Source organism: Hypanus sabinus, chromosome 28 (genome assembly GCF_030144855.1).
Source record: "Hypanus sabinus isolate sHypSab1 chromosome 28, sHypSab1.hap1, whole genome shotgun sequence".
Lineage (NCBI taxonomy): Eukaryota > Metazoa > Chordata > Chondrichthyes > Myliobatiformes > Dasyatidae > Hypanus > Hypanus sabinus.
The window spans coordinates 44571075-44595487 of NC_082733.1; the positions used below are offsets into that span (position 1 = coordinate 44571075).

Consider the following 24413-nt stretch of genomic DNA (forward strand, 5'->3'; position numbering starts at 1 on the left):
ACCTGCAAATTAACCTTTAAGGAATCCTGCACAAGGACCCCCAAGTCCCTTTGCACCTCAGTTTTTTTTTGTATTTTCTCTCCATTTAGTAAATAGTCAACCCTTTCATTTCTTCTTCCAAAATGCATGACCATTTACTTCCCAACACTGTATTCCATCTGCCACTTCTTTGCCTATTCTCCTAATCTGTCTGTCCATTTGTAGCCTCTCTACATCCTTAAAACTACCTGCCCCTCCACCTATCTTTGTATTCTGCAAAACTTTGCAACAAAGCCATCAATTCCATTATCCAAATCATTAACAAATCATTTTTAAAAATCAGTTCCAACACAGAACCCTGTGGAACACCACTAGCCACCGACAGTCAACCAGAAAAGGTTCCCTTTATTCCCACTCTTTGCCTCCTACCAGTCAGCCACTGCTTTATCCATGCTAGAACCCTACCTGTCACAACTCAGGTTGCACAGGTTAGGGATGGTGGGCTGTGCTCTTGCAGTCTTGCCATCAGAAGTGTAGCAGCACTTGCAGGCTGCCCTGGCACATCCTTGAACTGTTTGTTAGCGTAAGGTGATGCACTTCACTGTATATTGTGATGTAACTGTAACAAATAAAGCTGATCTTTGATCATGTTCAGTTTATTCAAATTATACAGTCAGGAATAAGATCATTTTAAGCAATCTTTGCCGACTGGTGGTGTAATGGCTTCAGCACTGGACTTTGAGGGGATTGGTTCTGGATTTGAATCTGGCTGGCCCCTTCCATGCTTTTCAGCCGTGCTGGTCGAGCGTCAAGCCAGCAACTCGGTCTCATAAAAAACAGACAAATGCCAAGGAAACAGCAAAAAATGCCACCCAACACGCCAGAAGGTGCAAAAAGGAACAATCTTTAATTTTCTATATGAAAATAGTTTATAATTTGTTCAAAAGGACTTTGTAAGATGATATAATTTCTGTTCAATATGATTTATTACTTTGGAACCACAAGATATTGCAAATGTCAGAAACTGGAGCAGCAGGTAATCTGTTGAAAGAACTCGGTGAGCAGCTTCTGTGGGAGGGAAAGAACTGTCAAAACCCTCTCCAACTCAGATCGTGGACAATTCCTTTCCTACCACAGAAACTGTTCATCCCACTGAATTCCTCCAGTACACTGCCTATTCCTCCAATTTGTTTGATGAAACTTTCTGGAGAAAAGCACAGTGGATTCTGGTTAATTTGGCCATCGGCTAATTGGGACAACTCCTACAGAACAAAAACTAATCAAGAAAGTTGCCAGGATTCCATTTATTTATTTGAGACACTTTGCCGCGTGATTGGGGCGGGAGTCTGTTGCTAAACAGTTTCTAACTAGTGTCAGTCGCATGCATGTTGTGTGGCCATTAGATGCTACCTCAAGCTTAGAGTAAACAGTCTTTAAATAGTGTTACATTCGTGCTTGTGTTCAAAAAGTAGTGATTTTTGTCACTGATAGTTGCAAGAAATAAGCAGTAAAACAATTCAGAACTGCTTCGTTCACTGTGGTTTCAAGCATTCAGGCTTGGAGATGCCAGAAACAGCCAGGAGTGAAAATGAAACAATTTCACTCCTTCAACTAGTTAGGAACTATGAAGCATTTGTAGGTATCAACAATCATTTTGAATATTACAATGAAAATAAAGATTTAGAAGATACAATTATCAAAAGCATTGTTTGAAGGAAGTCCATTATCTGCACGAGGTGTTTTTGTTCATTTACAGTCAATCAAAAGAACACGGCAGAGAATTCCTCTGGCAATAACAATTAGGAACTAATGCACTGCTTTATGGTACTGTAGTAGTTTTGGTAGTATTTTAATTTATTCTGTATTTCATTTGAATACATAATTTATTACTTAAATGTATATTTTTTATACCTTTTAACTATTTACATGAAACTTCAGCAAATTTGGACAGCCACTTAATTGTGCCATAGTGTACTGGTCCTGATGTGTCCCAATTAACCAGAATCCACTGTATATACTTTGAGAGCCAGTTTAGAGGGTGTGATAGTAAATGTGACTTCCATCAGGATAAGCCTTTGGCACCTGGTATCAGAAACTATTTTTCTTCAATTGATTTAGGAGGATGGGAAAAAGCTCTTCCTTCACGTTCAACATCATCTCCATTAACTGATTCATCTCCTACACCCACCATTCCTACTCTAAGTAAAAATCCCAAATTAGACTCCAGGACAGCTGTCTGAAATAACGCGAACCATACAAAAACAACTGTTTCTTTTCTGTTATCCTCTGAAGTTGCCTGACAAAATGTTATGTGCTTCTGTGCTGATGTTATATTGCTAAACAGTGCCAGTTCATTATGATGCAGATAGCGTGGGTATGTGGGTGCTGTCCCTGTGGCCGGTATTGGAATGGAGATCTTGGAACCAATGGATTTACCTCAATACTGTCTTTATAACTAATCAAAGGTGAGGCTATTGAATAGCACAAACCGTGGGCTACTGCTTTATCCGTCATTTCTCTTTTGGTGTCTTTGAATTTCCACTTTCTAAAACAATGCTGATTTGTTTAACTAAAAAATTGCATTGCAGTAACTACAAAGTTGTAAAAAGCTCTGAAAAATGTTGTATATGAGTTGTCCACACGTGGCTTTTTCTGCATTGCCTTGGTGGGGGATCTTTCAATCTTTCTCATATACTGTAATGTTTTTACATGATTTATTTTAAAACGGTTCCTAATTTGTTTTAGGAAAGCTCACATGGACCTGAGTTGGACGCTAATATTCTGCCTTGTTACTGGTATATGAACTGTGGGAATGTACACTGAGGGTACATCATTATGAAGTTTTCAACACCTTTGGGCAGCACAGTAACGTAGTGGTTAGCATAATGCTATTACTGTGCCAGTAACCTGGGTTCAATTTCCACCACTGCCTGTTCAGTCCCTCCCTGTGATTGTGTGGGTTTCCTCCAGGTTCTCTGGTTTCCTCCCACATTCCAAAGACATACAGAGTGGTAAATTAATTGTCACATGGGTGTAATCGGGGGGTGTGGGCTGGTTGGGCTAGAAGGGACTGTTAGTGTGCTATATCTAATTAAAGAAAAATCGTATCCAGTTATGAAACTGCTCTGCTCTGTAACTTCTGGAGCAAGACAGCAGGGCTTGAAAAACTTATAGCCTTTCTGCCAATGTCTTTAGTTGTTGACAATCATTTCCATGTTTAAAGCAAACCTCCCTCAATTCTGGTCTAAATTTATTAAAAGTCAATATGTAAGTTGTTGCATACGGATGTCTCCTTTAACTTGCCATCTACATGTTGCACAGCCAGTTAAAGTCATCAGAATTCCCCTCTGCAAGGTGAAGGATAGGAGTTTAGAGTCTATATGGACACTGGGCACACAATGATCCGGTCCTCCAGCATTACGCTGATAATCAGAAACATGAAATAGAGGCAGAACATGGTGAAGCCCAATATCTTGTTCATCTTCCACTTGGAGAGACCGATGGAAATGATGACGAAGAGCAGCATCAGGAAGAGGAGTACGATGGCACAGAATAGGCCGTTGCTGCTGACCGGAACTGGCTGGAAATAGTTAAAGATCGTGTACAACAGCCAGGGGACTGGAAGCCTGTCACAGAGAGAACAAACAAGTTTGAAAGGTGGGTGGTAGCTGTGACTCAGCATTTGCCCCAAGTCATTGTTCAACCCTTGATATGCAGTGTTCCCTGGGCTTCCCTAGGGAGAGTCAGGGCACTGTGGCCATGGTCGGAGACGTGGAATGAAGAGCAGACAACACACATAGTAGACTCGGTTCTTCAGGTTGGTTATTAATAGAACTGGATAGGTTAAAAAACATTTGTTAGTCCTTGGGTGTTGGAGATGGGGGTGGCAAAATGATTAGAATTCAGCATTCTCATCCTCTCTATTTGTCTGAATGTGCTCACCCTTCTCTGTGTAACAAGTGGTTCTCTGTAATTTCCCTATTCGGCAGATCCTTTAGCACGTGCTAGTGAGCTAAGTCAGGTGCACATGTGACTGAAGGAATGGTGTCATTCATATCCAACATTATCCTAAGGTTGAAGGGTAAGGAAGCCTAGGAAACCCTGGATGCCTAAAAGACTGGGGGAAATCCCAAAGGATGTTTAATTATTATTTTAAATGCAAGTAGACAATCAGGAAGAAAAGTAGAGTCTATCAGTCAGAGGCAATGTGCATGAAGCCTCAGGAAAGAGGCGAGATCATCAGATGAAGACTCAGAATCTTTCCTCGGTAGACCACGTGCACCTGCCTGTTTGTCTTTGTTCATTGGAGACCATACCCTGTCAGGAAAGCAAACTACTCAGAGCTTTGAGGGAAATATTGAAAAGTCAGGCACTCAAGGTGTGGGTTTGGGTTTCTAAAGTGGTCTGCAGGAATGTTGAAATGTGGTGTAAAAGGAAGTGCCTTTGCATTGATCCTCACCTCCACCATGTCTGGAATAAGAGACTCACCCAACTGTGATGTCAAAGATGTTGCTTCCCACTGAGCTGGACACGGCCATGTCTCCAAGACCTTTCCGAGCAACTATTACACTGGTGATGAGGTCAGGGATTGAGGTGCCTGCTGCTAGAATGGTTAGGCCCATTATCTCCTCAGAAATCCCAATTGTTTCACCAACCTGAGTGAGAAAGGAGATGACTGTGATCCCGGTGCTCTAACAAACAGGATCAGAAGCTGGTTTATTATCACTGACAAACAGTGCCGTGCAGGCTTAATGCACAGGCTTATCCAGGGTACCAAAGACTTTTGCGCAGTACCGTATTTGTCAACTTGGAGCAGAGCGAGTTTGTAAATCCGTCGGGAGAAAAAGATGTGGGAATGGTAAGGGTGGAGCCCAGCTGGAGAGGTGTGGGACAGGTGGCAGAGAAGGAGTGCCAGGAGCAGGGGTTGGTGTGGGTGCAGACACACCCAGCCCTGATTCCAAACAGCTGGTTTATTGATCATTACAAAATGTTGCTCTGGTGCTTCCCTCTCCCTCCCCCTTTTCCAACCATGATTCCCTTCTCCCTGCCCCCTTCCCACTCTCTGTCCACAACAGAGACCCACATCAGAGTCAGGTTTATCATCACTCACATATTTCATGAATTCCTCTTTTGTGGCAACAGTAAAATTACTACAGAACTGTGCAAAAGCTGCGGGCACACTAGCGATATATACATGTGCCCAAGATTTTTCACAGTAGGTCATGGAATTTGTTCTTTCTATGGCAGCAGTGCATTGCAATACATAAAACCACCATAAATTGCAATAAGAAATCTATATAATAAAAAATAAGTAAGTAATTTTGCTGGTGGCAATGGTCAAGACAGAAACATTAGGGCCATTTATGAGATGTTTAGATGAGCACATGGATGTGAGGATAATGGAAGGATATGGACGTTGTGTAGGCAGGAGATATTAGTTTAGCTAGCCATTTGATTACTGATGTAATTATGGGTCAAAGGGCCTGTTTTTGTGCTGTAGTGTTCTAATTTGTGCAAAACAAGAGCAATATTTGTGAGGAAGAATCCATGGGTTGATTGTCCATTCAGAAATCTGATGGTGGAGAGGAAGAAGATTTTCCTAAATCACTGAGTGTGTGTCTTCAAGCTCCTGTACCTCCTCCTCAATGGTAGCTATGAGAAGAGGGTGTATCCTGGGTGATGGGGGTCTTTCATGATGGTTCCGCCTTTTTGAAGATCCAAGAAGTGATGAAATGTTGCCTGAAGTGCAGAGTGTTAGTTGGGTTAAATCCAATGGAGCATTGATTAGGTGAATGGTTTCACCCAGTTGGTCCCTGGGTGCACACAGGTTGGACATTAATCCTGATCTCAGTGCCACTGGGAATTTTGGAAAATAGCAATTAAAATTCCTGTAGCTTACCACTGGAAGCTGTACCAACACACCAACACTTACTGACAGGAAAATCTGCCTTCTACTATTTAAATCTCTGGGGTCCCACCACTGAAAAGGCTGCTGTAGATATGAATCAAATAACTGAGAACAGTAAATATTGGAGCAGAATGAGGCCATTTGGCCCATCAAATCTACTCTGCCATTCCATCATGGCTGATTTATTATCCCTCTCAACACCATTCTCCTACCTTCTCCCGGTAACCCTTGACAATTTACTGAAAAAGAACCTATCAACCTCTGCTTTAAATATGCCAATGAGTTGGCCTTCACAGCCACCTCTGGCAGTGAATTCCACAGATTCACCATCCTCTGGCTAAAGAAATTCCTCCCCATCTCTGTTCTCAATGGACGTTCCTCTATTCTGAGGCTGTGTCCTCCGGCCCTGGACTCCCCCACTATAGGAAAAATCCTCCTCACATTCAGTCTGTTAGCTTGTTCAATATTCAGCAGGTTTCCATGAGAGCGCAGCCTATATTAACCCTTTCATTTCCAGAATCATCTCATGAACCACCTCTGGATCCCCTCCAATGCCAGCACATCTTTTCTTAGGCATGGGGTCCAAGACTGCTTACAATACTCAAGCTTGGTCTAACCTACACCTTATAAATCCTCAGCTTTACATCCTTGCTTTTCATATTGAGAACCTTGGAGGGAATTTCACCTCAGAGACAGCCTGTACTTTCCAGGTGTCACATGAAAACTCTCCTAGGGACCATCTGCATTTAACACCAACAGGAGACAGGAATGCTCTTCCCATTCATTCAGCTCAGATCATTGAAGGCAAATCCCACTAGTCTGCCTTTCACCCAGAAGACTGAAAGAACAAATTAGTTACAGGTATTCCATGGAATCAGAGAACACTACAACACAGAAACAGGCCCTTTGGCCCATCTGGTCTCTGCCAAACTATTATTCTGCCTAATCCCACCAACCTACCCCTCCCCTCCATGTAATTATCCAGACTTCTCTTAAATGTTGAAATTGAGCCCACATCCACCACTTCCTCTGGCAGCTCGTTCCACACTCTCATCACCCTCTGAGTGAAGAAGTTCCCCTTAAATGTTCCCCTTAAACAATTCACCTTTCATAACCGCTGGTTCTAGTCTCAACAACCTCAGGGCGAATAGCCTGCTTGAATTCATCCTATTATACCCTTCGTAATTCTCTATGCCTCTGTCACATCTCCCTCATTCTCCTATGCTCCAGGGAAAAAGTTCTAACCTATTCAGCCTTTTCCTATAACTCAAGTCCCAGCAACATCCTTGTGCAATCTTTCATTCTTATTGATATTTCATTCTATTGGTAATAATTTTACTGAGCAGAGTACTCTCCCAGACAGGATCTACTGAGAAGATTAGACCCACACAGGCCTTAACAAAATATAATTATTTTAATGCTAATTCAAGCTACGTAAATTGCAGCAGTGTTGAATTCCAGCAGTGGGGTCACTGTAATGCAGACTCATTCTGTTTATGGTGTTGAGTCAACTTTATCAAGTTGAAATGCTCAGTTGGAGAGCAACACATCGAGCTGCTCTTCACTGGAATTTCTGAAGGATAAGCACCTGGTCACATAGGATTTCTTTTTCAAGTATAAACTCAAAGCTGTGCTGAATGGGTTTTATATTCTTGTGTAGTCTGCACAACTGTGAATCAAGAAGATTTTGGGAACTTTGCACCTACCTGGTGGGCCCACCACACCATCAAGTATGAAAATGCACCAATCCACAAAATTGATCCAAGAAATGTACCAATGAAGTACTTCTTTGAAGCCTGTTAGAGAAGGGAATGACACATCATCAATATTCTTTCTTTGGCAGTCTTAAGGAAATATAACCCAAAGAGCAGAGCAAAGTAATTCACATATTAGAAAACATAGAAACCAATTCGCAAATTGATATAGAAGTGTAGAGGCAGAGAAGCTGAGATCCTTTGTCAGCACCGGAAAAGAAAGAAGAAGCCAGAATAAGAGGGTAAAGAGAAGGAAAGGATACAAGCTGCCAAGTGATGGGTGCAAGTCTGGGTGAGCACGTGGTCGGAGGCAGCAGAGATCACAGAGGAGGAGCAGAGAGAGAGGGTCTCACTGAACTCCCGATAAAGAGGATTAATCTTCAGGATAGGTATGCCTCGAAGAGACTTCGCAATGAAGTGCAAATCATAAGCACAAGTGATTGTGCAGTTGCTGGAAATCCAGAGCAACACAAAATACTCAGGAAGTCAGGTAGCATCTATGGAGGGGAATAAACAGTTGACGTTTTGAGCCATCTAAGCCTCTGGTTTAAGGGAGTCCTGCTCAATATTAGGGAAGTTAATGTCACCCAGTGTTATGCTTTGTCACTTCAAACCTTTAAACTAATTCTAACAAAGACACAGGAGTCTGAAGCTTCCTAGTTTACTTTTAGTGAGACACGCCCGTGTCATGTGGTAGTGTGATAATGTATGCAATTCACATATAACCCATAATGAATTATTTAAATGCTTAATTAAACAATATATGTGCAAGATCACTCAAATATTATTGAAATATTAAATGTACAACACCCACTGCAACCTTAATTCTTACATCGTTCCATTATCTGCCGGCCTATCAATCTCCTGGCTGGTGGTTGAGAGGTCTGTGCTGCCACCCATCAGAGTGATTGCACCCTGTTTGTTGCTGAGCTCTGCCCACGTTCCGCACTGGATGAACCCTCCCGTGTGACCGCTCTGGGTACTGCTGAGCTCTGCCCACGTTCAGCACTGGATGAACCCTCCCGTGTGACCGCTCTGGGTACTGCTGAGCTCTGCCCACGTTCCGCACTGGATGAACCCTCCCGTGTGACCGCTCTGGGTACTGCTGAGCTCTGCCCACGTTCAGCACTGGATGAACCCTCCCGTGTGACCGCTCTGGGTACTGCTGAGCTCTGCCCACGTTCCGCACTGGATGAACCCTCCCGTGTGACCGCCCTGGGTACTGCTGAGCTCTGCCCACGTTCCGCACTGGATGAACCCTCCCGTGTGACCGCTCTGGGTACTGCTGAGCTCTGCCCACGTTCCGCACTGGATGAACCCTCCCGTGTGACCGCTCTGGGTACTGCTGAGCTCTGCCCACGTTCCGCACTGGATGAACCCTCCCGTGTGACCGCTCTGGGTACTGCTGAGCTCTGCCCACGTTCCGCACTGGATGAACCCTCCCGTGTGACCGCTCTGGGTACTGCTGAGCTCTGCCCACGTTCCGCACTGGATGAACCCTCCCGTGTGACCGCTCTGGGTACTGCTGAGCTCTGCCCACGTTCCGCACTGGATGAACCCTCCCGTGTGACCGCTCTGGGTACTGCTGAGCTCTGCCCACGTTCCGCACTGGATGAACCCTCCCGTGTGACCGCTCTGGGTACTGCTGAGCTCTGCCCACGTTCCGCACTGGATGAACCCTCCCGTGTGACCGCTCTGGGTACTGCTGAGCTCTGCCCACGTTCCGCACTGGATGAACCCTCCCGTGTGACCGCTCTGGGTACTGCTGTGACATCCTTCTCTTCAACACCCCCTCTATCATGCCTGGAAGTTCTGAAGCTTGGAATGTTTTGGATTATACGAGTAATTACTTTAATTTCATTGTCTCTGTTTTTAATGATGTTTATCACAACACAAGTGGATTTCATGCTTGTCATATGACCATTGCTAATGACTCATCTTTCTATCTTACTTACTGGGTTTCTGACGTCAGGCACTGTTAGCCAGAGTGGAAACACGATGGGGAAAAGACACAGGTATGTGATCTGTTTCCGCCGTGTTTCTGGCCATTGGAGACTTAAAGGTTCTTCATCGTTGGATTCCTCCTCATCTTCCTCATCTTCATCTTCATCATCAGAATCATCATCACTGTCGTCACTATCATCGTCATCATCGCTGCCGTCAGAACCCCCGTCGCTGCCATCTTCTCCACCATCTTCACCCGTCTGGTCTTTGTTCTACCATCAGAAACACAGGGGTTCATTCAAAGTGTTTCACTGCACATTGAGCAGGTTGTGAGTGAAGCAGCAGAGCAATGGTAAATCTGTACTGAATGAGCGTAGTTCCCCAGGGCCAGGGGCTGAATTTACTGTACAAAACTTAACTAAAGTCCTGGATGATGATAAACACTCACTCAGAAACTGTAACGTCAAGCTCCATGCCAGTAAACAAATGCTGAGTGACTCAAGCTCTTTTCTTCACTAGGGAGCGCCTGCCAGTGTTCAGCCTCTATCCTGCTGCAGTCTCCACGAACCTCACTGCTTACAGCATCTCAGCACCGTTTTAGATTATGACCTATGTTTCAAACTGCAGATTATTAATGACTGACAGAGGGCAGTGCTTCACATCGCCACCCTAGGAATGGACAACTCAATCTCCCCACCATTCTGAGATCCAAAGTTTCACATTACTCTCTGGTTACTATCCCTGTGGCCGAATTTGGATCCTCACAGCTGCTCTCTCCAGATTCAATTCCGTTATTGTCTGGCATTTTATCAAAATGTTTCTGAAAGTCCTCAAAAGCATATCACATACATAACTTTTTCTGCTTTTTCTTCAATAAGCTTGGTGCCATGCCAGACAGGTGTTAGCTGAAGTGCTTCCACTTGCCTCTCCATTAAATCACCCCTGTAATGGAGTCCGACCAGTCTCTCCACTGAATCCTCGCCCATCTTTACAGAGTCCCCTTTCAAAATAGTGCAGGCAATCAAACTGAGCTCAGGGAAAATGTGTATAGAAAGTTCTGGAACATAGAACATGGAAAACTAGAGCACAGAACAGGCTCCTCGGCCCACAATGTTGTGCCAACATTTTAAGTTATTACAAGATCAATCTAGCCCTTCTCTCCTACATAACCCTCCATTTTTCTATAATCCATGTGCCTGTCTAAGAGTTGCTTAAGTGTCACGAATGGATCTGCCTACCACCAACCCTGGCAACAAATTCCACCCACTCACCACTCTCTGTGTTTAAAACAAACAACCTACCTCCGACAGCCCCCCTACGCTTCCCTCCAATCGCCTTAAAATTGTGCCCTCTTGTAACAGCCGTTTCAGTTCGGAGGAAGAAGACTCTCATTCACACTCTCTCTAAAGCCTCCACACCTTTCCTGCAATGAGGCTGTCAAAACTGAACACAGTGTTCCAGGCATGGTCTAACCAGGGTTTTATAGAATGGCAACATTACCTCACACCCTTTGAACTCAATCTCCTGACTTACGAAGGTCGACACACCACACACCTTCTTAATCACCCTAACACACACAGAATGTTGGAGAAACTCAGCAGGCCTGATAGCATCCATGGAAAGAGTACAGCTGATGTTTTGGGCCAAAAACCTTCTTGCCCGAAACATCAACAATACTCTCTTCCATAGATGCTGCCTGGCCTGCTGAGTTCCTCTAGCATTTTGTGTGTGTTGCTTGGATTTCCAGCATCTCCAGATTTTCTCTTGTTTGTGATTGGCTATCAACTTGCACAGCAACTTTGAGGTACCTATGGACTTGGTCTCCAAAATCCCCCTCTTCCTCCATACTTTGATGAATTCTACCATTAACCTTGTACTCTGCCTTCAACTTCGACCTTTCACAGTGAATCACTTGATACTTTTCTGGGTTGAGCTCCCATCTGTCTCCTGTCAATGTCTCACTGGAAGCTCAGAACTGCGAGGGTACGGAGCCCACACTGACCTGTCCCAGTAACACTGCCCTCACCACCCTCCCCTCCCATTGCATGCTGCCTTCCAGCTGCTAAACCAAACAGGCGGAATGAACGAGAAGCCTGGGGTGACGTACAGGGTCCTGGCTGGGGTTGGCATCGTCCTTGTCTCCAGGTGGTGATGTGGCTGCTGGCTCAGATGGGGGTGTCACTTGGACGTTCACGGCGTTCGGGAGATCTGTCTTCTCCGTCTCTCCACCTGAAACAGAAGGTACAGGAACCTTCAAGGCCGCGTCGCTCTGCGCGGTACGAAATGCCATCTTATCTCAGCAGCAGACTTTTATTCTGGTTCACTCCTTGGAAAGATTTAACCTAATAAACAAAAACTAAAAATTAAGAGTTGGTTTCAGTGAACCTGGTTCACTAACTCAGGGAGTTCCCCTCATACTTGGACTGACTAAGTGTGACTCCTGTCTCTTGCCAATCACACCACACTGAGATAATCCAGCAGGACGTTCAGTAACACCATCCTCCAACTCGGCCAGACAATCGCTAGGAGTAAATACTGGCCTTCCCAACTACAATCTGACTGCAGAATAAAATTCCCTGTCTAAAATTCATCATGGCTGCTCCCAGATCACACTCAACCCCATACACCTGCTGTCCCGCCATATCCTTTGATGCCCTGACCAATCAGGAAACGAGCAACTTTCACCTTAAAAATACCCACGGACTTGGCCTCCACCTCAATCTGTGCCAGAACATTCCACAGATTCATTATTTTCTGGCTAAAAAAAATTCCTCCTTACCTCTGTTCTAAAAGGTTGCCCCTCAGTTTTGAGGTTGTGTCCTCTAGTTCTGTATACCCCACCATAAGAAACATCCTCTCCACATCCAGCTTATCTTGTCCTTTCAACATTTGGTAGGTTTCAATAAGATCCCTACACATTCTTCTAAATTCCAGTGAGTACAGGCCCAAAGCTACCAAAAGCTCTTCATATGTTAACCCCTTCATTCCCAGAATCATCCTCATGAACATCCTCTGGACTCTCTCCAATGACAACACATCCTTTCTGAGATATGAGGCCCACTGTTGACAATACTCCAAGTGCAGCCTAACTAGTGCCTTATAAAGGCTCGTTTTCTCCTTGTTTTATATTCCCCTTGAAATAAATCCCAACATTGCATTTGCCTTCTTTACCATACACTCAACCTGTAAATTAACTTTCTGGGAGTCTAAGTCCCTTCGGCACCTCTGATGTTTGAATTTTCTCCCCATTTAGATAATTGTCAGCACTATTGTTCCTTGTACCAAAATGCATCATCATACATTTCCCAACACTGTATTCCATCCACCCCTTTTTTGCCCATTCTTTCAATTTGTCTAAGTCCTGCAGCAATCGCATTGCTTCCTCAGCACTACCTATCCCTCCACCTATCTTCGTATCGTCCGCAAACTTTGCCACAAAACCATCAATTCCATTATCCAAATCATTGACAATGTGAAAAGTAGCGGTCCCAATACTGACCCCTGAGGAACACCACTAGTTACTGGCAGCCAACCAGAAAAGGCCCATTATTCCCACTCACTGCCTCCGGCCTGTCAGCCATTCCTCCACCCATGCCAGTATCTTTCCTGTAATGTCATGGGATTTCATTCTCGTGTGGCACCTTATCAAATGCCTTCTGAAAATCCAAGTAAATGACATCCACTGCCTCTCCTTTGTCCATCCTGTTTGTTACTTCCTCGAAAAACTTTTAAAAGATTTGTCAGGCAAGATTTCCCTTTACAGAAACCATGCTGACTTTGACTTACTTTATCATTAGTCTCCAAGTACCTCAAAACCTCATCCTGAGTAATGGACTCCAACACTTTCCCAACCACTGAGGTTAGGCTAACTGGCCTGTAACTTCCTTTACTTTGCTTTCCTCCATTTTTAAGGAGTGGAGTGACACTTTCCTCTGGAACCATGCTAGAATCAAGTGATTCTTGAAAGATCATGACCAATGCAAATGATAAAACATAGAAGCTTACAGAACATTACAGGCCCTTCGGCCCACAATGTTGTGCCGACCATGTAACCTACTCTAGAGACTGCCTAGAATTTCCCTAGTGCATAGCCCTCCATTTTCCTAAGTTCCATGTACCTATCTAAGAGCCTCTTAAAAGGACCTATTGTATCCACTTCCACCACCTTCACTGGCAGTGTATTCCATTCACCCACCACTCTCTGTGTAAAAAAACTTACCTCTGACATCTCCTCGGTACCTGTTTCCAAGCACCTTAAAACTATGCCTCCTCGTTTTAGCCTTTTCAGCCCTGGGAAAAAGCCTCTGGCTGTCCACATGATCAATGCCCCTCATCATATTCTACACCTTTATCAGGTCACCTCTCATCCTCCATCACTCCAAGGAGAAAAGGCCAAGTTCACTCAACCTGTTCTCATAAGGTAAATCCTCCAATCCAGGCAACATCCTTGTAAATCTCCTCTGCACTCTCTCTATAGTATCCACTTCCTTCCTGTAGTGAGGTGATCAGAACTGAACACAGTACTCCAAGTGGGGTCTGACCAAAGTCTTATATAGCTGTAATATTACCTCACGGCTCTTAAACTCAATCCCATGGTTGATAAATGCCAACACACCATACGCCTTCTTAACAACACTGTCAATCTGCGCAGCAGTTCTGAGTGTCCTATGGACATGGACCCCATGATCTCTTAGATCCACCACACTGCCAAGAGTCTTACCATTTATATTATATTCTTTCATTTGGACCAACTAAAACGAACCATTTCATACTTACCTGGGTTGAAGTCCATCTGCCACTTCTCAGGTCACTTCTGCATTCTATCGATGTTCCACTGTAACCTCTGACAGCCCTCCAGACTATCCACAACACCCCCACCCTTTGTGTCATCAGCAAACTTACTCACTCTTTTACTTCTTTATCCAGGTCATTCATAAAAATCACAAAGAGGATGGGGCCTGCAGAACACCACTGGTTACCGACCTCCATGCAGAATGTGAACCATCTACAACCACCCTTTGCCTTCTGTGGGCAAACCAGTTCTGGTTCCACAAAGCAAACTCTCTTTGGATCCCATGCCTTCTTATTTTCTGAAGGAGCCTCGCATGGGGAACATCATCAAATGCCTTACTGAAACTCATATACACTACATCTACTGCTCTACCTTCATCAGTGTGTTTTGTTACATCCTCAAAGAATTCAATCAAGCTCTTAAGGCACGACCTGCCCTGGACAAAGCCATGTTGACTATCCCTAATCAGATTATGTCTCCCCAAATGTTCATAAATCCTGCCTCTCAGAATCTTCTCCAACAACTTGCCCACCACTGAAATCCTGGTCTATAATTTCCTGAGTTATCCCTACTCCCTTTCTTGAACAAGGGAACAGCATTTGCAACCCTCCAATCCTCTGGTGCTTCTCTCATCCCTATTGATGACGCAAAGATCATCACGAGAGGCTCAGCAATCTCCTCCCTCACTTCCCACAGTAGCCTGGGGTACATCTCATCTGGTCCCAGTGAGTTATCCAACTTAATGCTTTTCAAAAGTTTCAGCGCATCCTCTTTCTTAATGTCTGTATGCTCAAGAGTTTCAGTCCGCTGTAAGTCATCCCTCCAATCACCAAGACCCTTTACCCTGGTGAATACTGAAGCAAAGTATTCATTAATTGCCTCCACTACCTCCTCTGACTCCATGCGCACGTTTCCACTGTCACACCTGATTGGTCCTATTCTCACATGGCTTATCCTCTTGTTCTTCACATACTTGTAGAATGCCTTGGCGTTTTCCTTAATCCTCCTCACCAAGGCCTTCTCATGGTCCCTTCTGGCTCTCCTAATTTCATTCTTAAGCTCCTTCCAAGAAATAGTACCTTGTTTTTTGAACCTTTTGTAAGCTTTTCTTTTCTCCCCATAACCTTTGACACCCTTACTAATCAAGAACCTATCCACCTCTGCTTTAAAGCTACCCAATATCTTGGTTTCCACAGTCATCTGCAGCAATGAATTTCACAGATTCATCACTCTTTGGCCAAAGAAGTTCCTCTTCATCTTTGTTCTAAGTCCTCTGGTCTCAGACTCCCGCACTATTGGAGAGTCTCAGGCCCGAGGACACAGCCTCAGAAACATTCTCTCCATATCAACTTTCAATATTCTATAGGTTTCAGTGAGATTCCCTCCCCACCCCCTTCATTCTTCTAAACTCCTTTAAGTTCAGGCCCAGAGCCTTCAAACTCTCCTCACATGTTAACCCTTTCATTCCTGGGCTCAATCTCATAAACCTCCTCTGGATCCTCTCCAATGCTGGTCATCTTTTCTCAGGTATGGGGCCCAATAACTCCAATGACAGGAGTGAAGCTCTAGAAAATTCCTCTTGTACCCCAAGTTCATTGAGACAAGTGCAGACTACTCTTGGAGGCTGGACATTCTTTCCCTCCTAAGATTCGTTCTACTGACTTCCAGTGGTGCTGAGAAATAGGATTGTGCAGGAGGGTGGCAGAATCAGCTCTGAGACTTGCAATCCGGCACCTTCAGGAGGAAGTTTGGGAACACTGCACCCAGAGTTACTGGAGCAATGATAAATTACGGCAATGGTGAAACTGGAGGCAGGCGGATGAATTGATGCTCCCAACTCGTCTTGTAAACAACGTAGAAAGGCCAGCTGCTACTGGATGGGGGAATGAGGAAGTGCACATACTTGCCTGCCTGTGAATTGCTGAACATTAATCACTGACCACTAAGATAAAGGAAAACAGCAGTTTCTGGCAGCTTTACAAAAGTAAAGCAGGGGAAGTCCAGCAGAAGCAAAGGAAGTAGATACCAGTAAGATGGAAAGAGTTCAGAGAAAATTTACAAGGATGTGGCTGGGGACTTGAGGACCTGAGTTACAGGGAAAGATTAAACAGGTTAGGTCCTTTTAACCTACTCCAAGATCAAATCCAATGCTTCCCTCCTGCATAGCCCTCCATCTTTCTTTCATCCATGTGCCCATCTGAGTCTCTTAACCATCCCAAATGTTTCAGCCTCTACCACCAAACCTGGCAGTATTCCACGCACCCACCACTCTGTGTTTAAAAAAACTACCTCTGATGCCCACCCATATTTTCCTCCAATCACCTTAAAATTATGCCCCCTTGTACTAGCTATTTCCCCCGGGATAAAGTCTCTGGCTCCACACTCTTTAAAGCCCCTTCATCTTTTATACCTCTAACAAGTCACTTTTCATCCTCCTTCACTCCAAAGAAAGAAGCCCCAGCTCACTCAACTTCTCCTCATATGACATGCTGTCGAATCCAGGCAGCATTCTGATAAATCTTTGCATCCTCTCTAAAGCTTTCACATTCTTCCTATGACTAATCAAGAACCTGTTGATCTCTGCTTTAAATATACCCACCAACTTGACCTCCACTGCCACCTGTGGCAATGAATTCCACAGATTCACCACCTTCTAGCTGAAGAAATTCCTCCTCATCTCTGTTCTAAATGGACATCCCTCTCATCTGAACCTGAGAGCTCTGATCTTGGACTTTCCCACTGTAGGAAATATTCTTTCTTGTCCACTCTGTCTAGGCCTTTCAATGTTCAATAGGTTTCAAGGAGATCACCCCCCACCCCTCAGTCTTCTAAACTAACAAGTACAGGCCTAGAGTCATCAAACAGTCCACTTACAGGAGGAGCATTCCTCTACCTGAACTACCATCTTTCCTAGACTTGTTATAGCTTTGGCTCTAACTTTTTAAGCTTAGAGTCTACAATCAACTAAATGATTCCAAACGACTCAGCACCCTTATCCTCTGACTGTTCTCACTGAAGCCTGTTGAGCCAAAGCCTGACCACTCTAGCACTGGCCCATCACACAGTGGCTGCTCCCACAATTAGACTACCTGGTCTTTATAAAGTAGATATAAGTGATGTAAAGGGCTGCAGAGAACATGAAATGATACTTAAAAGTGTTTTCAAAATTAACATAAAAGATCTCTGCAATTATATTAAAAGCTGGAGAAGCAAGGATATTGTGTCCCATTAAAATCTAACACATATGCAGAAAGCCAGCATGGGTTCAGAAAGTGGAGATCATATTTTACGAATATGCTGGAGTTCTATGAAGAGACAATCTAAATTTATGATAACAATAGAGCAAATGTTATCACTTACTTGAACTTTTAGAAGGTTTTTGACAAGATATTAATAATCAAATTACAAGAGATAGGGATTCAGGGTAAAGTGTGCAAGATTGGCTCAAAAATAGAAAACATCGAGTTATGGTTAGAGGATCATTTTCATACCTAGAAGATGTTAAAAATGGGGTTCCGCAGGGATCAGTTTTGGGGCTGCTGCTGTTTTCAATTTACATTAATGATTTGGATAAGCACATGACAAATAAACTAGTCAAATTTGCAGATGAAACAAAATTAAGGGGATGAGCTGATAACATTCAGGCGGCAGAATCAATACAGTTAGATCTAAACAAAATCCAGATGTGGGTAGCTAAATGGCTGATGAAATTTAATGTAAGTAAATTTAAAGTGTTGCATATAGGAGGTAGAAATACTAGATACAATGGGGGGTTTGAGTTAGAAGGTATACTGTATGAGAAGGATTTGGGTGTCCTGGTAGATTCATCATGATCAACATCTAGGCAATGCACAGAAACAATTAGGAAAGCTAATAGAATGTTTGTGTATATAGTCGCTCAGTGGAGTTCAAATCAAGAGACCTTCTCCTTAAGCTGTATAATTCACTTGGGAGGCTGCACCTTGAGTACTGTGTAAATTTTGGTCTCCATGTTTTGTGAGGGATGTGAAGGCCTTGGAGAGAGTTCAGAGAACGGCAGTGGGACTCGTTCCAGGTCTGCCGGGTATGAGTTATGAAAAAAGATTGAAAGAATTAAATATTTTTCACCTAAGCAGACATAGAACATGAGGAGAGATGATAGGAGTGTTCATAATCATTAAGGATTTCAGAAAGGTGGATGCCAGCTGTTAACTTCAAAAATTAATCCATCAACGAGGACATGGGCCATAGATGGAGGCTGGTTAAAGGGAGATTTTAGACTAACATCAGGATGCATTTCTTTATACAGCAAGTTGTGGACTGACACATGGACCAAACTACCTAGTTGTGTAGTTGAGAGGAGTGCGTAGAGACTTTCAAATCAAAACTCGATAGTTATTTCAACACACTATGGAATAGGAATTCGGCAAGCTTTGTTAGGCCAAACAGCCTGCTCTTGTCGAAAACTCTCTAATGTTGCAAATGGAAGTAAGAAAATGATGGACATTGAATAATTACATCATGCCTGTCTTTAAGGTTGAGACAGGACTAAAGAAATAGGCTCTTGGTTCATTAACTGTTCCTAGGAGCCTACCCACATACCAGTGTCATCTCATGCCTCCTCTTTTTGACCCCCTTACCCCACCGAAATCTTCTACAAGCCTGTGTTTTATTTGTGTGCATGTTGCAGTTCAAGTTTATTTGATGTTAAATGGCAGCTGGCAATCTCCCAGAGACCATTGTTTGGGGAATATCAGATTCGCAGCTGCATTGGTGTCCTCTGGACTGGCTCTGACTGTGGCCTTCATTGGAACAAAGCGGGGGAGCTGACCCAGGAACCCCTGAAGCACATAGCCCATTGAGAAAGGTTTGAATAAAATGCTTTTATTTTATTGTTTAAATGGGGCGGGGGGAGGGATCTCATTGACCTATTGAACATTAAAAGGCCTGATCAGGGGTCCCAGCCTTTTTGATGCATGGACCAATACCATTGAACAAAGTGTCTGTGGTCCCCCGATTGGGAATCTCTGGCCTAGGTAGAGTAGGCACGGAGAAGGTGTTTCCGAGAGCGGGGGAGTTCAGGACCAGAGGGCACAGCCTCAGAATGGAGGGACATCATTTTAGAACAGACATGAGAAGGATTTTTTTTAGCCAGAGGGTGGTGAATCTGTGGAATTCATTGTCACAGACAGCTGTGGAGGCCGAGTCATTGGGCATGATTACAGCAGGAGTTAATAGGCTCTTGATTAACCAGGGTGTCAAAGGTTACAGGGAGAAGGCAGGAGAATGGGGTTGAGACAGATAATAAATCAGCCATGATGGAATGTGGAGCAGACTCGAGAGGCCGAAAGGCCTAATTCTCTGCCTATATTTTATAGTCTGTCAAGGTTTTTTTGCCTCAGACCTCTGTCAAACAGTACATTGCAAGCAGCTGCCTTTGGTTTGCTCTCTGCTTGCATCTGAAACAATGTTTGGAGTCATGTGTCCTCAACACTCACTACCCAGTGACAGGGTTGAGGCGGTACTGCGCCAGTTTGTAGCTTTTCTATTTAATCTCCCTGGTGTTTCACTGTCACTTGTCACTGGATGGTAAATGCAGGAACTCCAGAAGCCAGGAGAAATAAGGGACAAATGAATGAAATCTGACGTCTGGTTGAGGTGCAACACTGCACCCTTGCAGTGTCTGGTTGAGATGCAACACTGCACCCTTGCAGTGTCTGGTTGAGGTGCAACACTGCACCCTTGCAGTATCTGGTTGAGATGCAACACTGCACCCTTGCAGTACCTGATTGAGGCGCAACACTGCACCCTTGCAGTGTCTGGTTGAGGTGCAACACTGCACCCTTGCAGTGTCTGGTTGAGATGCAACACTGCACCCTTGCAGTGTCTGGTTGAGATGCAACACTGCACTCTTGCAGTGTCTGGTTGAGGTGCAACACTGCACCCTTGCAGTGTCTGGTTGAGATGCAACACTGCACCCTTGCAGTGTCTGGTTGAGATGCAACACTGCACCCTTGCAGTATCTGGTTGAGATGCAACACTGCACCCTTGCAGTGTCTGGTTGAGATGCAACACTGCACCCTTGCAGTATCTGGTTGAGATGCAACACTGCACCCTTGCAGTGTCTGGTTGAGATGCAACACTGCACCCTTGCAGTGTCTGGTTGAGATGCAACACTGCACCCTTGCAGTGTCTGGTTGAGATGCAACACTGCACCCTTGCAGTGTCTGGTTGAGATGCAACACTGCACCCTTGCAGTGTCTGGTTGAGATGCAACACTGCACCCTTGCAGTGTCTGGTTGAGACGCAACACTGCACTCTTGCAGTGTCTGGTTGAGATGATGCTTCCACAGCTACCAGGCAGGAGAGCTGGGGAGTCTTGGGCTTTAAGTTACAGGAGTCAACATTCAGTGAGTTCTGTGTGATTGTTAACTCGAAGACCTGATGGCCTAGTGTGACGGCAGTTCTTTGAAAGCTACTGTAAATAATTCTCAGCTCAACAGAGATGAGCAGAGAGGTCAGAACCCAAGGAATGTGGATCTAAGGGCTGTGGTAGAATCACTGGAGGGGTGATAAAAAGGAGAATTTTCACCTGTAAGTTACTAGAATTAGGCCATTCAGCCCATCAAGTCTGCTCCATTTCATCATGGCAGGTTTATTTTCTCTTCTGCCTTCTCCCAGTAACCTTTGACACCAACCTTTTTAGGAATCTATCAGCCTCTGCTCCCAGAGCCTATGGATGAGGTGAATGCGGAGACAGGTGCTCATCACACGTGAACTTAAAGAGTTGAGCCCTGCAGTGATAGAGAGCCGGTGCTGGGAGTGAAGTTAGGTTGCATGGTTCTTTCTCAAAAGCACAATGCAATGGACCGAATGGTCTCTGTGTCACGCACACTTTCCAGCCCAAGTCACAAAAGGCTCTGGGTCACAAGAAGCGAGTGGGGATCCAACAGGCTGGTTTAAGTATTGTGTCTGGATGAGGGTAGCGGACACTTTGACCAGCAGCAGGAGAGCTCAGGATCCACACACAGAGAGGGAGCCGGTTCTACCGGGCCGTACTGCAGCCGAGTAGGTTTCGGTTCTGCCCATCGTGAAGCATGGGGGTGGCAGCATCATGTTGTGGGGGTGCTTTGCTGCAGGAGGGACTGGTGCACTTCACAAAATAGATGGCATCATGAGGAAGGAAAATTATGTGCATACATTGAAGCAACATCTCAAGACATCAGCTAGGAATTTAAAGCTCGGTGGCAAATGGGTCTTCCAAATGGACAATGACCACAAGCATACCTCCAAAGTTGTGGCAAAATTGCTTAAGGACAACAAAGTCAAGGTATTGGAGTGGCCATCACAAAGCCCTGACCTCAATCCGATAGAAGATTTATGGGCAGAACTGAAAAAGTGTGTGTGAGCAAGGAGGCCTACAAACCTGACTCAGTTCCACCAGTTCTGTCTGGAGGAATGGAACAAAATTCCAGCAACTTACTGTGAGAAGCCTGTGGAAGGCTACCCAAAACGTTTGACCCTAGTTGAACAAATTAAAGGCAATGGTACCAAATACTAACAAAATATATGTAAACTTCTAACCCACTGGGAATGTGATGTAAGAAATAAAAGCTGAAATAAATCATTCTCTGTACTATTATTCTGACATTTCACATTCTTAAAATAAAGTAGTGATCCTAACTGACCTAAGACAGGGAATGTTTTCTAGGATTAAGTGTCAGGAATTCTGAAAAACTGAGTTTAAATGTATTTGGCCAAGGTGCATGTAAACTTCTGACTTCAACTGTATATTTAAAACATTTAATTAAATAAGTAATACAATAAGAGAAAAAAAGAAAAAGCAGTGAGGTAGTGTTCATGGTTCAAAGTCCATTCAGAAATCGGATGGTAGAGGGGAAGAAACTGTTCCTGAATCACTGGGTGTGTGTCTTCAGGCTTCTGTAACTCCTCCTGATGGTAACAATGAGAAGGCGGCATGGTGACGGGGGTCCTTAATGATGGATGCTGCCTTTTTGAGGCATCGCTCCATGAAGATGTCCTGGATGCTGGGGAGGTGAGTGCCCATGATGGAGCCGACTGAGCTTAAAACTTTGAGCTACTTTTTCCGATCCTGTGCAGTGGCCCTTCCACACCAGACAGTGATGCAACCAGTCAGAATGCTCTCCACAGAGCATCTGGTGACACCAAATCTCCTCAAATGCAATTATATATATAATTACTTAATAATTCAACACATATATGATATACATAGTGAGTAATTCTTACTGTAACTTACAGTTTGTATTCTGTATTGCAGTGTACTGCTGCTGCATAGCAACAAATTTCACGACACCGGCCAGTGAGATTAAACCTGATTCTGAAGTTGTGATTGATCTGAACTGACTTCCATTTGTGAGAAAACTCCATCGATCACAATCTTCAAAGTGTTGAGGCGGCTCAGATGAAATGAGAAAACTTTCACGTTTTGTTCCAAACGGTGCAGGTCAAATTATAACGATCCTCCCCCCCTCCGCCCCACCCTGACACAGTTCCCAATTTCTGGCTCTCTACCTGACCTGCAGCCACATCTAACACCCTGTCCCCTGCCTCAGAGCCCAGGCAGTGAGTCAGCCACTGGGGGAGGGGCATCTGATCCAGTGGCAATCTGCCTACATCTCTGCCGTTTCTATAATGCAAAATTTCTTTCAAAACTATAACAACACACACAAAATGCTGGAGGAACTCAGCAGGCCAGGCAGCATCTATGGAAAAGAGGACAGTTGGTGTTTCAGGCCGAAACCCTTCGGCAGGACAGGGGAGAAAAAATCTGAGGAGTAAGGTGGGGGGAGAGGAGAGAGAAACACCAGGCGATAGGTGAAACTTGGAGGGAGAGGGATGAAGCAAAGGGCTGGGAAGATGATTGATGAAGGAGACAGAAGGCCATGGAAAACAGAAGAAAGGTGGGAGGGAGGTGATGGGTGGGCAAAGAGATAACATGCGAGACAGACATGGGGATGGGAAATGGTGAAGGTGGGGAGGAAGTTTGAGAAATCGATTTTCATGCCATTGGATTGGAGGCTACCCAAACGGAATATAAGGTGTTGTTCCTAAGTGTGGCCTTATCACGACATTGGAGGAGGCCATGAATGGACATCGGAATGGGAATGGGAAGTGGAATTAAAATGTGTGGCCATTGGGAGATCCCACTTGTTCTGGCAGGTGGTCCGTAGATACCCAGCAAAGCGGTCTCCCAATCTTCATTGGGTCTCACCAATATACAGGAGGCCACACTGGACATAGTAAATGACCCCAACAGACTCACAGGTGAAGTGTTGCCTCACCTGGAAGGACTGTTTGAGGCTCTGAATGGTAGTGTAGGGGCAGGTGTAGCACTTGTTCCGCTTGCAAGGATAAGTGCCAGGAGTGAGATCAGTGGGGAGGAATTAATGGACAAGGGAGTCGCATAGGGAGCAATCCCTGCGGAAAGCAAAACGTGGGGGGGTGGGGGAGGGAAAGATGTGCTTGGTGGTGGGATCCCATTGGAGGTGGCAGAAGTATCAGAGAATTATGTGCTGGACGTGGAGGCCGGTGGAGTGGTAGGTGAGGACAACAGTGGAGGAGGCCATGGATGGATATATCAGAATGGGAATGGGAAGTGGAATTATCACTGGTAGGGTGGCGGGAGGATGGGGTGAGAGCAGACATGCGTGAAATGGAAGAGATGCAGTTGAGGGCAGCATTGATGGTGGAGGAAGGGAAGCCCCTTTCTTTGAAAAAGGAGGACATCTCCTTCATTCTGGAATGAAAACCCTCATTCTGAGAGCAGATGCGGCAGAGATGGAGGAATTCTGAGAAGGGGATGGCATATTTACAAGTAGCAGGGTGGGAAGAGGTATAGTTCAGGTAGCTGTGAGACCCCGTTGGTTTATAATTGACATCAGTAGATAAGCTGTCTCTGGAGATAGAGACAGTGAGGTCAAGAAAGGGGAGGGAGGTGTCGGAAACGGACCAGGTGAGTTTGAGGGCAAGATGGATGTTGGAGGCAAAGTGGATGAAGTTGACAAGTTCAGCATGG

The 24413-nt window shown here is 44.7% G+C and overlaps 1 protein-coding gene across 1 annotated transcript in view; it reads right to left on the reverse strand.

The window, feature by feature from the left end:
• Positions 1-867: 867 nt before the first annotated feature.
• slc24a1 (solute carrier family 24 member 1) overlaps positions 868-24413 on the reverse strand; it is a 59209-nt gene continuing 35663 nt past the window's right edge. The window contains exons 6-10 of the mRNA XM_059953086.1: positions 11704-11806; positions 9597-9850; positions 7594-7683; positions 4468-4634; positions 868-3605 (exon numbers count right to left, since the gene is read on the reverse strand). Coding sequence (XP_059809069.1) covers positions 3356-3605; positions 4468-4634; positions 7594-7683; positions 9597-9850; positions 11704-11806 — 864 coding nt within the window. The 3' untranslated portion in view covers positions 868-3355. The remainder of the gene's footprint in view (positions 3606-4467; positions 4635-7593; positions 7684-9596; positions 9851-11703; positions 11807-24413) is intronic.